The sequence below is a fragment of the Vulpes vulpes genome, chromosome 6 (genome assembly GCF_048418805.1).
Source record: "Vulpes vulpes isolate BD-2025 chromosome 6, VulVul3, whole genome shotgun sequence".
NCBI lineage: Eukaryota > Metazoa > Chordata > Mammalia > Carnivora > Canidae > Vulpes > Vulpes vulpes.
The window spans coordinates 47,660,359-47,673,435 of NC_132785.1; the positions used below are offsets into that span (position 1 = coordinate 47,660,359).

General features: G+C 42.7%; 1 protein-coding gene and 1 long non-coding RNA gene across 3 annotated transcripts in view; one reads left to right on the forward strand and one right to left on the reverse strand.

Moving 5' to 3' along the window:
• Positions 1-974: 974 nt before the first annotated feature.
• LOC112923789 (uncharacterized) lies at positions 975-6,560 on the reverse strand. 2 transcript variants are annotated; one of them, XR_003235764.2, is made up of 3 exons: positions 6,296-6,560; positions 4,563-4,767; positions 975-3,175 (listed from the first exon to the last, which is right to left on the reverse strand). It is a non-coding gene; the product is annotated as an uncharacterized lncRNA (long non-coding RNA). The 2 variants fall into 2 exon arrangements; XR_003235763.2 differs by having other exon boundaries at positions 2,575-3,180.
• A 1,125-nt stretch (positions 6,561-7,685) lies between these two features.
• The window catches only part of RAP2A (RAP2A, member of RAS oncogene family), a 35,331-nt gene continuing 29,939 nt past the window's right edge, over positions 7,686-13,077 (forward strand). Inside the window, exon 1 of the mRNA XM_072760872.1 lies at positions 7,686-8,330. Within this exon, the coding sequence (XP_072616973.1) occupies positions 8,017-8,330 (314 nt within the window). The 5' untranslated portion in view covers positions 7,686-8,016. The remainder of the gene's footprint in view (positions 8,331-13,077) is intronic.

A 13,077-nucleotide genomic window follows, 5' to 3' on the forward strand; every position in this document is an offset into this window, starting at 1 on the left:
TTATCTTTTTTAGCGTGTGTACTGAGCTAAATTTAAATGCTTCGTCCATTCTAATGTTTATGCTTTTTTAAAATTTCATCTATTTATTCATGAGAGACACACAGAGAGAGGCAGAGACATAGGCAGAAGGAAAAGCAGGGTCCCTGTAGGGAACCTGCTGTGGGATTCGATCCCAGGACCCCGGGATCATGCCCTGAGCCAAAGGGAGATGCTCAACTACTGAGCCACCCAGGTGCCCCAATGTTTATGCTTCTGTTGGCATCCAAAATCTTTCTTTTCTTCTGAAATAGCTGTACTTCTCAAAATATATTATCATGTGCATTCATTTTTTTCTCTGGAAATGCCTATGAGGATGGACATAGGGTGACCCACTAGAGCTGAGGGGGTTTCAGGGGATATTAAACTAAAACCATGATAGTCCCAGGTAAACCAAATGGTTGATCACCCTTCTAGACCCTATTTTGAGTCACACCAGGTTGCTCAGGGCGACAGTAAATGAGCTCTAGAGCAGAGAACCCAAGTCCAGGAAAATCACTGCCAATACTCTTTAGGTCTAAAGTTCATCTTCTGCTTTCCCCAAGAGGACGGAGGAACATCATTTCCTTAGGTTGAAATTCACGAGCCCAGGGAAGTAAGAGCAGGAGGTATGGGTGGCCAAATGCCCTAAGTTGGTTAGGACCTAAAGAGTTTCTTGGCTCCTTATAAGCAGAGGACTTCTGTGTGGCCCTGATTTTCCTCTTGAGTCCATTTGGACTAGACCTCTGAGTCACCACACATGTGGGGGCAGGTACTGACTTTCTCAAGGCAATAGTGAGTGAGAAGCATGAGTGAGCACATGTATAATAGTTATTTTCCTATTTTATTATTCTCCTGCAAGGTGGCTGGCTGCTTACAGTCCTTGGGCTACACCGCCACCACCCTCTCCTCCCAGCCCCTTTACCAAACAGTTCCTTTAAATTCTCTCATTACCATGGTTTTCTTATAGCTTTCTTTATTTGATGGTGTTGTACCCTCTACATTGCTTCCATGAACTGTGAGGAAGGGGCAGTAATAATGCTAGTTCAGCATCTTCATAGCACGTATTTGTATGGTGGCTCCTAATAATTTGCGTATTTTTTGTTATTAAAAAACTACAAATTTCTTGGACATGTAGAAAAGGGCTCTGGAAATGGCAAAGCACAATAAATATTAATTACATTATTGTAAACAATATCAAAATATGTTCATATGTTTACTGTAGCCTAATTTTTAAGAAATATTCTTATATTTGTACAGAAAATAGCATTGAAAAACACTACAACCATATTTGAGCATAAACCATATAAAATCTGACAAACTTCTGATTTTTGTTAAAAGTATTATTGTTGCTATATGATTACATTTGGCACATCTACAGTTTTGTTTTGTTTTTTTTTATTTCCAAAATACATCACTAATCTGTAACATATTATTCCTTACAGCTTCCTTACTGAAAAGACTTTTCTATGGCAAGGTACAAAAAGGCATTCTAGGAAAAACATTCTAAATTACATTATTTACCTAAAAGACTATCTTTATATATTACTGGTCTACTGAAAATTTTCTTTTCAATCAAATTCCATTCATTTTTACATAATGCATGTCAGTAACAGCTACCACAGAAAAAAAACCATAAGCAAAAACTGTTTTGCTGCCTGTCTTCATTTTTTGCTACCCCCTCATTTTTCTTTCTAGTTCTGCTTGTGGAAGTTTGAGTTCCACCTTCTTGATGCCCTCAAGTCCATAATTACTCCTTATGGCAATTCTTTCATGATGCCCACATTATAAATTATTCATCATTTCAAATAATACCCTAACTTCTTCAAATGTACCCTTGTTACTCTTTCTACTTTTTTTCTGTATTATTTTCTTCTGTACTATTTCTATATCTTTTGTAATCTTGCATTAGGACTTCTAGCCTCTGATTTTTTTTCGCCTGATAGATGTCCCTAGAATGGCATTGCTGTAGAGAATTAAAGAATCGAGTGATTCTGTATTTTCCATATTTCACTCGTACTTCGTTCCTGCTTCCTTCCTTTGCTCTCAGTTCCTTTCACATAGAGTGTTCCATCCTGCCCCATGTAATCTATTCTTTGGCTACTTCTGTCAAAACCTGGTTCCATATTAATTTCTTTCAGACAGCTTTCCTTTATTAAACCCACTTCAGGGGTACCTTGGTGGCTCAGTGGTTGAGCATCTGCCTTTGGCTCAGTTCATGATCCTGGGGTCCTGCGATGGAGTCCCACATCAGGCTTCCTGCAGGGAACCTGCTTCTCCCCTCTGCCTGTGTCTCTGCCTCTCTCTGAGTGTCTCTCATGAATAAATAAATAAAATCTTAAAAGTAAAAATAAACCTACTTGTTTGTTTCTCTTAACCTCTAAGAATTCATGATAAACTATATACAAAATTATCATGTCCTTGAAAATATTTGTTTTTATAATTTTATTCTGTTATGTGGTTATATATTTTATAATATTTTATTACTTATATTATTATTTCATCCTTGGAATCTCTCATTTTTTCTTGTTAGCTTGAATAAGTGATTATTATAAAATGTAAATGAGCAATCAGTTGTTTAATGTTGGTCTCTTCTATTTATGATGTCTATAACTACAAGCTCTTTTGGCGAACTATTTATGTATCCCCAGAGCTTAGAATAATACACATAGAAAGCGCTCAATTAATACCATAATGTCTTTGAAATGCCACTCGGGTTATTCAGTAGGATACCCATCAGAATATCACAAATGCTCGCCAACTTTGTATCAAATACTTCACACTTTCTATCACAATTGGGATGTGTTTGACTCCAAGACACAGAAAACCTAACAGACTTAAACTAACAGACTTAAACCAAAGGCTAGCTGTTTGCTTAGTAGTCCAAAGGTAGGCATTTCCAGTATTGGCATGACAGTTCCACGTTGTTTTCCAGGACCTGGGTTCTTCCCATCCTTCTTGGCCATCTGAAACTCACTGGTTTGCAACCTCAGCCATACGACATCACAGCCCAAAGACATTCTCTTATGTCAATTTGCAGAGCAGGAGGGAGTGACACCGAAACAATGAGATCTACTCATTGTCAGAATCCCAGGAATCCCCAGTCCCAATGGCTTCTTCTTCCCATTCCAGTGATGAGAACTGAGTCATGTGCCTCCTGCTGGACTTACAGGGCAGAGAGGAAAAGGACTGCCATTAGTGATCAATATTGATCTATCACATAGTTTTCAGCCAAAAGAAAAGGAAACTGCTGGTGATGCAACAGTGTTTACTCTTCGGCCATGTGGAATGAACCACACTGGAGCTCTATTTATCTCTGAACATTCAAGCTTTTAAGATTCTTCGGGCTTTTTTCTTTCTTGTTCCTGTATCTTAATCATTAAGCCTTTTCCCTCAGTAACACTTGCTTTCTCAACCAAAAAGGTTTCTTTCATTGACTTATTTATATACTCACTTAATTTCTGCATTCTGTTTCTTTTCAAAAGTGCTGAGACCTACCACATTTTCAAAAAAGAAACAAGTTTATTTTGTTCCTTCCTTTCCATTGTTTATATATACTTCCATTTCTCAATGGTATCAGGAGCCTCAGAGGTCAAGAAAATGTCTTCTGCTCTTTTTATAATTGCCAGCAGCATTTCATAGGTACTAAATATACTTGACTTGCCCTTCCCCTTTATCACTTAATCACACATACATAGGCTGTAACAGGAAGCAATAGGAATCAGGGTTTTATGGACAAGAAGCACTGCTAATGTTACAAACATCCTCTTCTAACTTGTTTATATTAAATTCTTTGCATACTTGCTTCCTGCTGTAGTCAGAAAGTCCCCTAACACAGTGCATTTCCCACTTCATCCCACCTTTTCCAACATCTTTCACAGAGGCAAAGAAGGAGCTGGGTTTCCATGGTAACACAAGTGTGACAGTTGAGGGTATCTGGGCATAGGTGAGATACCTCTCAGATATAGTGTGGAGAAGAGAAATGAAGTTTTTCTTTTCTTTTCTTTTCTTTTTTCTTCCAGCAATGCCCTTCTGAAGGTAATGAGACCCTAAAGTGTCAGCGTGCGGCATTAACTTTTCACCATGATACAGATTTACAGCTCTTGGTGAAAATTCAATTTCATTTTATCTCGCTTTTATTTTGTCTTTTCCACAAACAAATGAATGGAGACATAAGTTTGTATTTCTAAAATCACTCTCAGGATAGATAGTTCATGCTGGCACAAAAATGAACATGATTAAGGAATCAGGAGACAGACACCCATCTCCCAACCAAATCTTCAAAATTCTCTATACGTTCTGACATCCTTTCTTATGGCAGCTACTCCTTCAACCAGCATTTCATATATAGCCTCAAATTAGGTAAGTGCCATCATATAAGACAGAATAGGAAAGAAGATATGCCCTACTTACCATGTTTCTTTTGCTTATTAGTGGCTAAGAGTTTACCCTTATGGCTACATTGAGAATGAACATCAAATGAATATGAATTTATCAAGAATGAATATCGAATATCAAGATGAGGAAATATATAGAGGTGCACCTACCCTAAGGGCTGCAGTCTGTGCACTTCTCCTTATCAAGAAAAGCCAGCAGTAATGAAAGGTCAGGGAAAACAGCCTGATAAATGTCATAAGGCTCTCCTACTCTTTATTATGCTAAGTGGAGTGACCAGAGAGCCTACTCACTAATTTTTTTGTGACAACTTCTATCAGATGCGCGGCAATCCAGAGCTTCTCAACTTCTGAGGACCTAGGAAATGAAAAGTTGCTTAAGGTTACATCCTGGACTCACAATCCCAAAGCAAATTTCAAAAACAAAAGCCACCAGACCTTTATTTGCTTGCAAAATAAAGGGTTTTTCAGCTCCACTGTAATGCAAGGTACTACACAGGTCTTAATGACCTATACAAAGAGAGAAGGCTTGATGCTTCTCAAAAAGCCTAGGAATTTACCACCATTATGCACAATTTGGATTTTAAAGAGAAAGTTTTTCTTTTCTTCTGAAAAGAAGTGTGACTCTTAAAAACTAAAGTAACCTCAAATTAGCATGCAAGTTTCACACAAAATATGAGACTTGAAAAAGGCTAGGTGAACACTGCACTCATCTACATCTTCTTGAAATATCCCTGTGAAAAAAGCTCAGATACAATGAATCCATGTGAGCTCCTTTAATTTTAATTCACTTTTTCACATTACTAATTTAGAATCAGAGATGAGACCTTCTACGGTTTCCATGATCTTAAAACATTCCTCTGATTCATATATATATCTATATATAGATATATCTATAGATATATATATGAAGGGAATATATATATAATATATATTCCCTATCTATATATATAGATATAGATATATCTATATATAGATATATCGATATCTATATATATATAGATATATATATAGATATATACATATAGATATATAGATAGATATATATAGATATATATAGATAGATATATAGATATATATATATAGATATATATATGAAGGGAATATATATATAATATATATTCCCTATCTATATATATAGATATATATATATATAGATATATATATGAAGGGAATATATATATATATATATTTTGCAATCTTCCTTCACTGCTGATTCCAGAGGCTCAGTTATTAAACACTCATACTTGAACGACTTAAGAAACAAAGACTGAGTTATATTTATTACACATTTTGACATGACACTTGCCCTCAATCATTTTAAGCAAAAACTTGGTATGTGCTACACTATAGCAAGATAATGCAAATAAAAGTTCTCCATTCTAATATAATGGACTAATAGAGCAACAGAACACTGCTGAATCTAAGCACACCTTTGTAGTAGTCTGATAATTGACAGGAAAGATGGTAAAGAAACACCTGGTTTTTCGAGGAACTCAGACCAAAATCCTCTCTACAAGATGTCCTTGCGGGGAAGAGAAAGGGCGAAGAGGTATGATCAAACGCTGGAACTGCAGAAACTTATTATTCCCAAGAAATGTGCTTTAGTAACAGCTGGGTGTAGACTAGTCTGCGAAGGACACAGTTTAAGTGAATCCAATAACCATTTATTACAAAAGACAATCCAGGAGTACTTGGAAATCTAACTTCTCCTAAATTTAACGTTGTGGCTATGAGACTGTGTAACACACAATACTAGAGACCGAACGGTAAGTTTAAAAACTAGTTAAAAAAAAAAAAAAGAAGTGTCTCAGGAAGGAGGCACGCCGGGAAGACCCGTGCCAACTGCTGCAGTATGTCTCCTTAAGTACCGGAAAATTTCTCACCCTAAAGACAAAAGTCCCTGCTTTCTCGATTCATCCCACGATTCAGCCCACATCTCTCAGCACCATTTCCATGCCCATCGTTTAGGTAGCATGCCAAGGAGACGTCGTTAAACGCAGAATTCATCACTCTCGCCTGCAAAACACCTTGCTCCTTGCCAGCACAGGGCGCCGCGACCGGCCCCTCCAGCTCCGGCCCCTCCCGGACCCCACTAGCAGCCCTGTCTCCATACCACCGAGCCCGAGGTGGCCAGGAAATCGCGAGTCCTGATTGGCTCGCATCGAAACCTCGTCATTCGTCAGCTCACCTGCGATTGGTTGGCAGAGCGTGCGCAGGGGCAAACGCCCAGCCTGGCCACGCAAGGGGAGGCGAGTCGGTGGATCCTGCGACTAGAGCTTTCCCCATTGGCTGATGGGCGGGCATCACGTGGTATGAAGCGGCCCCCTATTGGCCGAGAATGGTACCATGGGTTACAGGAGCGTGATCCGGTTGGCTGGAAGGCGTCCCGGCTTCCGACTAGGAGCCCCAGCTAGCTGTTGCTAGGAGGTGGCCCTGGGCGTTCTGTCGCGGCCTCGAGCTCCGCTCTCCCGGTTTTCCAGGCGCCCGCAGCTGAGAGGGCGTGGGAAGAGCTCGACACCAGGCTGGCGCCGGAGCGGGGCGGGGCGGTGGGCGGGACCCCCGGCGCCGTCACCGGGCGTGGGCCTGGCGTCCGCGGACTCGCCTGCGCCGCCCTGGGCAGTGGGCCGGGGGAGGGGCCCTGCCGCCACTGTGCGTCCCTCGGGGTCCTGACGCTTGAGACCGAGCTTCACTTCGTTGTGTTTGTGCTCGTCCCCTTAGGAAAAGCTGCTCGTTTCGTTTATGCAAAATAAAGCCAAAGCTCTGAGGAGAACCGGGAGAGACCGGGTGCTGTCAGGACCTCCTTTGGGACCGTGCCCGTTTCTTCTCCTTACTCTCCGCCTCACGCTACCGCCTGCAGGCTTAGCTCTGGCCCCGCTAACATCTCGTCTCCCCTCAAAAGCCGAGCGTGGGAGTCTCGAGCAGAGCAGGCTCCCGGCTCAGGCCGACGGCCCGCGCATGCTCAGCGCGCAGGCCCCGGGGTTGGACGGGGCGCGCGGGCAGGGCGGAGCGGGGTGGCGGAGGAGGTTGTTTACCTAAGCGCGAGCCGGCGCTTCCGCACGGCGCAGGCTCCCGGGGGCGCGCGCGGCCGGTCGCCTAGGCGACGGGGGGCGGGGGCGGAGCTGCGCGGCGAGGCCCCGCCCCGTGCGGCCGGGCCCCGCCCCCGGCAGCGCTGCGGCTCCCGCTCGGGCGCGCGCTCCGGCCGCCGAGGAAGCGGCGGCGGCGGCGGCGGCGGCGGCGGCGGGCGGGGAGCTGGGCGTGGAGGCGCGAGGGGCGGGGCGGGCGGGTGGCACTGCGGGCCCGCGGCTCGGGCGGTCGGGCGGCTCCGGCTCCGGCTCCTCCCGCTCCTCCCGCTCCTGCCGCTCCTCCCGCTCGCTGCTCGTGCTCAGAGCCTGCCGGAGCCCGCGGGCCGCGTTGCCGCCCGGCTCGGCCCATGCCCAGGGCTGCTGCTCGCTCCGCCGGCGCCCGGGGGGCCGCGGCGGCCGTGGGGTGGGGGCGGCCGCGGGAGGCGGCGGGGCCGGCCGCCGGCGCAGGGTCCGGGGGCGCAGCGCGGCGGGCGTAGGTCTATGTCGCGGGCGGCGGCGGCGGCGGCGGCCGCGGAGGGACGATGCGCGAGTACAAAGTGGTGGTGCTGGGCTCGGGCGGGGTCGGCAAATCCGCCCTGACCGTGCAGTTCGTGACCGGCACCTTCATCGAGAAATACGACCCCACCATCGAGGACTTCTACCGCAAGGAGATCGAGGTGGACTCGTCGCCGTCGGTGCTGGAGATCCTGGACACGGCGGGCACCGAGCAGTTCGCGTCCATGCGGGACCTGTACATCAAGAACGGCCAGGGCTTCATCCTCGTCTACAGCCTGGTCAACCAGCAGAGCTTCCAGGACATCAAGCCCATGCGGGACCAGATCATCCGAGTGAAGCGGTGAGAGGGCCGGGGCCGGGCGGGGGCCGGGCGGGGGCCGGGCGGGGGGAGCTGGCAGGCGGGGACCCGGCCTCGGGGCTCCGGCGCCGCAGTCGGCGTGTCTTCCTTTGGCAGCATCACCGCCACCACCATCATCTTGAGTCTCAAATTTGAGTGCTTTGTTTCACAACTCAAATTGGGCATCCCGGGAGCCCACGGCGCTCACGCAGCTCTTTGTCTCGTGGATATTGTTCGTGGCGCTTGTGCAGAGCCCCGAGGAAACAAAGTTGAGAACTTGAAGTGGGGGACAGGGCTGGGTAGGCTTGTGTTGGGAAGGGGGGAGCTGTGCACAGTGGAGACGTTTTCGGATTGAACCACGACGACACGAAACCCACCTAGGCGATGTTTGACAGCAAAAATCGCTCACACGTATATGGCAAAAATGTCAAGTCCAGAGGAGAGAGACCTTTCTGCTCTCTTAAAAGATTGAGTGGCGCCGAGGCGTTTTACAGAAATGAACTGTGCAGTTAAGACGAAACTTTAAAAGACTTTAATTAGATTATTCGAGGACGTCCTAACAGTTCAGGGAGATGGAGAGTTATGCACATAGGAGTACAAACATGCCCTTCCCGTGAAGAATGCGGCTTAACTTTTTTTTTTTTTTTTTTTGATCCAACTGCCTTAACCCCCTCAAAAACAGAAAGAAAAGGAAGGGGGGGAAAAAAGCATTCCTGGAAGCAAAACAAGTATCTTCAAAGGTGTAACTCGTGTATTAGCTAATTTAAAGTTAATGCAAATAAGTTCTTTCCTGATAAGAACTCTTTTTTTTTTTTTTTTTTACAGTGTGCATTTTGAAAGTAGTGCTGGTAGCTTAAATGGTTTAAAATCATTGTTTTTATATTCACTGAGCATATATTTTCCTATAATTTCAAACATCAGAAGTGTAATAATATCTTAGTTCAAAGTTTTAGCAAATCTTTCTGATTATTAGTTACACATTATTGTTCTGCGTGATTCTTATTATTAGCTGATCATTAATAATTTTGATCTAGTGTGATTTTTTTTCCTACCGAATTCTAGCTTTAGCCCTAAATGAAGACATTTCCTGAAAGATAGTTGTAAATGTACTGTAGACACAATTCCGTTGTAAGTCAATTAGAAATTTTGAAAGAGCAAAGACCAACTCACATGTACTCAGTGGGTACTCAAAAATCCACCACAAGAGGTGGATTTTTTTTTTTTTTTTAAGATTTTATTTATTCAGGAGAGAGAGAGAGATGCAGAGACACAGGCAGAGGGAGAAGCAGGCTCCCTGCAGGGAGCCAGAGGTGGGACTCAATCGCGGCTCTCCAGGATCAGGCCCTGGGCTGAAGGCAGCACTGCTGAGCCACCTGGGCTGCCCAAGAGGTGGATTTTTAATGCAATGTGTGAGATCAAGGGAGAGGCCCTGTCCCCATCCCCCTTTAACTTATTGCACATGCGCTTTAATAGCTAAACTAAAATTTTGTGTATTATTTCTTCTGTTAAATTTCAGACTAGAATAAAGTGAATATTTTCATGATCTCCATTGCTGTTCTAAGATCTCTAAATCTGATAGCTTTTTACATCTCCAGCCTCATTTTCGTAAAGTTAATTGCTGTAGATAACAAATGAACAGTTTTGATGCTAAATTTAATAAATGTGTACTTAAGGGTCACTTGAAGTGACTGAAATCCTTAATTAACATGGGCCACCTCATACTACTGAAACAACAATAACAAAACAAACCAGTACAGAATAAGGCAGACTAATACATTGTCACATGTCAATCTTAAGCCATATACATACATCAGATAATAAAGTAAGTGCCCCAACTGCTCCATACTTTACATTTAAATGTATACATGTAATTCAAACATTCATAAAGTCACATACAAAGGGCAAACGTCCTGACAAAAGCAAAAGCCTAGGGGACAGAATATGGCAAAATATCCTCAGATAGTTTAGTCCACATGATTTTGTAGTTTCTTATGATTCAGCAGAGATTACTGATAGTGGGCTAGTCTAAACTTGATAGGTTAGAACGATTTATTTGTTTGCACTACGACCCAGAGAGAAAAAAAAAAGTAAAATTCTACTTGCCCAGATGTCATTTTACTAACTAGTCTTCAGTTCTTGATGTAAAAAGACCATGGATCCACTCAGGCAGAGTTCATAAACTCTTTTCACTGGAATTTATCTGTTGTACCCATAAGGACCCCTTGGGCCCTTCTGTGTCTGACATTTTATACCTCACTCTAACTTATCGTCTGGCCTCCCAACCTTTAACATATCTTAAATAACTTTAGCATAGAAAGGATCTGTGTATATTACGTGTATTACACTACAATATATAATGCATATATCGCATGTATTGTGCTAAAGCAGGTATTCAATGTGCTAGTTATTTAATTCCTCCCACTTAGAATAAAACATGTCTTTCAAATAAGTGAATTTTCTACTCTTTTTGGGAATCAACTTTTAAATTAACCAGTTGCTGTTGGAAGTATTCACTAATTGTTCCCTCCCTCTGCCCACTAGCTGCTTTACCTGTTAGAACAGTTGTTTGGGGATATTAATAATGCTATAATGCTAACAACAAAAGTGAAGTGCAGGGAGATTTGGTATTTTATCCAAGACTTGTCACCGATGGAAGGATTTAAACCAAGATCTGTAACAATCCATGGACTCTTCTTCTGTACCAGGCTTTGAACTTACTAACTGGCAAATTCAAAATCCAGCTTTTGGTCTAGGGTGGCATTGTTCAATACAAGTGTAATGTGAGCCACACATTTAATTAAAAAATTTCTAGTAGCTTATTTTTTTAAGTTATAGCAGATAAAGTTAATGCATTTTATTTAATGCACTGTATAAAATATTGTCATTTTAACAAGTAACCAATATTCAAAAATTGAGATATCTTACTACTTTCTAATTAAATTTTCAAAATCTGAAGCGTAATTTACACTCATAGCACAGCACAATTCAGACTAGCCATATTTCAAGTGCTCAGAAGGCATATGTGGCTGCAGTCTACCATATTGGATAGTTTGGGTCTAAGGTGTATATATCGTAGGGAAATAATATGCCTCAGTTTTCTTGTCTATGAAACAGATGTGCCTTTCAAAGTCTTTATTAGGATTGAGATAATTTATTGCAAGGTGTCCAACGCAATACCTTGAACACAGAAATTCCTCTAAAATTCCAGCTGTTTTATTAATAACCTTGTCACCCTACCTTCTTTAAATTTTATCCTTGATATAAACATAATTTTAAAGGTAATAAACTCATGATTGCTTTTTGAAATTCATTACTTGATGTACCCAAGATAAGAATAAAAAGCAGCAGGGGTTAAAACCACCCTTGGAAAAATTTTGCTGGTATATTCTCAAAATATTTTCCCTTATTAAGAGTCTTATGGGAAAGGAGAGGAAACTGAAGATTTAATTCAAGTATAGCACCAATGCATGGCCTGACAGTGAAATGGAACTTTTTATTGGACTGTTCTTATGTGGAATGTTGTGCTTTTAGAAAATGTAGAACAAGCCCATAGTGCCTTAAGTATTTACAGGTGCAGGGGCATTCATATACATACGCTACCTCCTGTCTAAGCCAAGTGGGCCAACTAAAACTGGCTATACTTATAAATTCATATGCTTTCATTTTTCAACTGACTTCAGATGAGAACACACTCAGGAAAGTGTGATAGGGATACAGAATGTGTTTCGACTAAAATAAAACTAGATTTTTTTTTTCTGATTTCATAATTGTTTCTCCCATTCCTCCCAGGGTAAGCTATGGTTCTGACTTAAAGTATCTTGGAACATGTCATCCAAGGCCTGTTGTTCTTAGAATAAAGCCCAGAAATCTTCCATATGACCTTCCGAGGCACACATGCTCCTGCCCATCTCTGCTTTTCCTGCCTCACCTTTTGCAATCTTCTTCATCCCTTAGATTCCAGCACCCCCTCACTTTTTGTTCCTTGCAAGTACCTGTTTGGGCTTTCCTTTTACACGTAGCAATCATTTACCTGTTGCACTTAATTACTACTCACTTTCACCCCTACTTAAAAGATTTCCTCCTCATGTAAACCTTCTTCCTCTCCCAAGCTGAGCTAACTCCTTCCTGTCTTCCCACACTAGATTAATGTCACGCCTCACCCCTTCCCTGAACCATGCATACTTCAGACATTAGTGGCACCCTGTACTTCACTCTTGAGGTACTCACCTATGTTTAACTATCTGTGGGACAATAGACATGTCATTGGTCTTTTTCATTAAACTGTAGTCCTGTGTGGCTAGCACAGCAACTAGCACAGAGGAAACACTCATGAAAAATGTGTTGAAAGAAGACTAGTGTTTGAAAAGAACACTAGTTGCCCCTGGCCTCAGTTTCCCCAAACATTTGAATTTTATAGATGGGGGAGATAATTCTTCAAAATCCATTTTGTACATGGAGTAGATGACCTCTGTTCAGCTCTCACATTCTGCCACAGTACTTGTATTTAGTTGGGGTGATAAGGAAATGGGTGGAGTTTCATAAGAATCTTGAAGCATCAGGAGCGTAAAGTCTTCAGATGAGGGAAGTGGCATGGGAAACTCATAAAGTATGTTTGTTGGCCATTCAATAGACCAGATTGGCTAAACAAGGAAATCATAGAGAAGTGTGAAAGGAGGGAGGTAAGGCTCAGAAATGTAAAGCTAAGTTCCAGAAGGTTAAAAGACTTTGGACTTGGTTTTGTAGTGAAGGA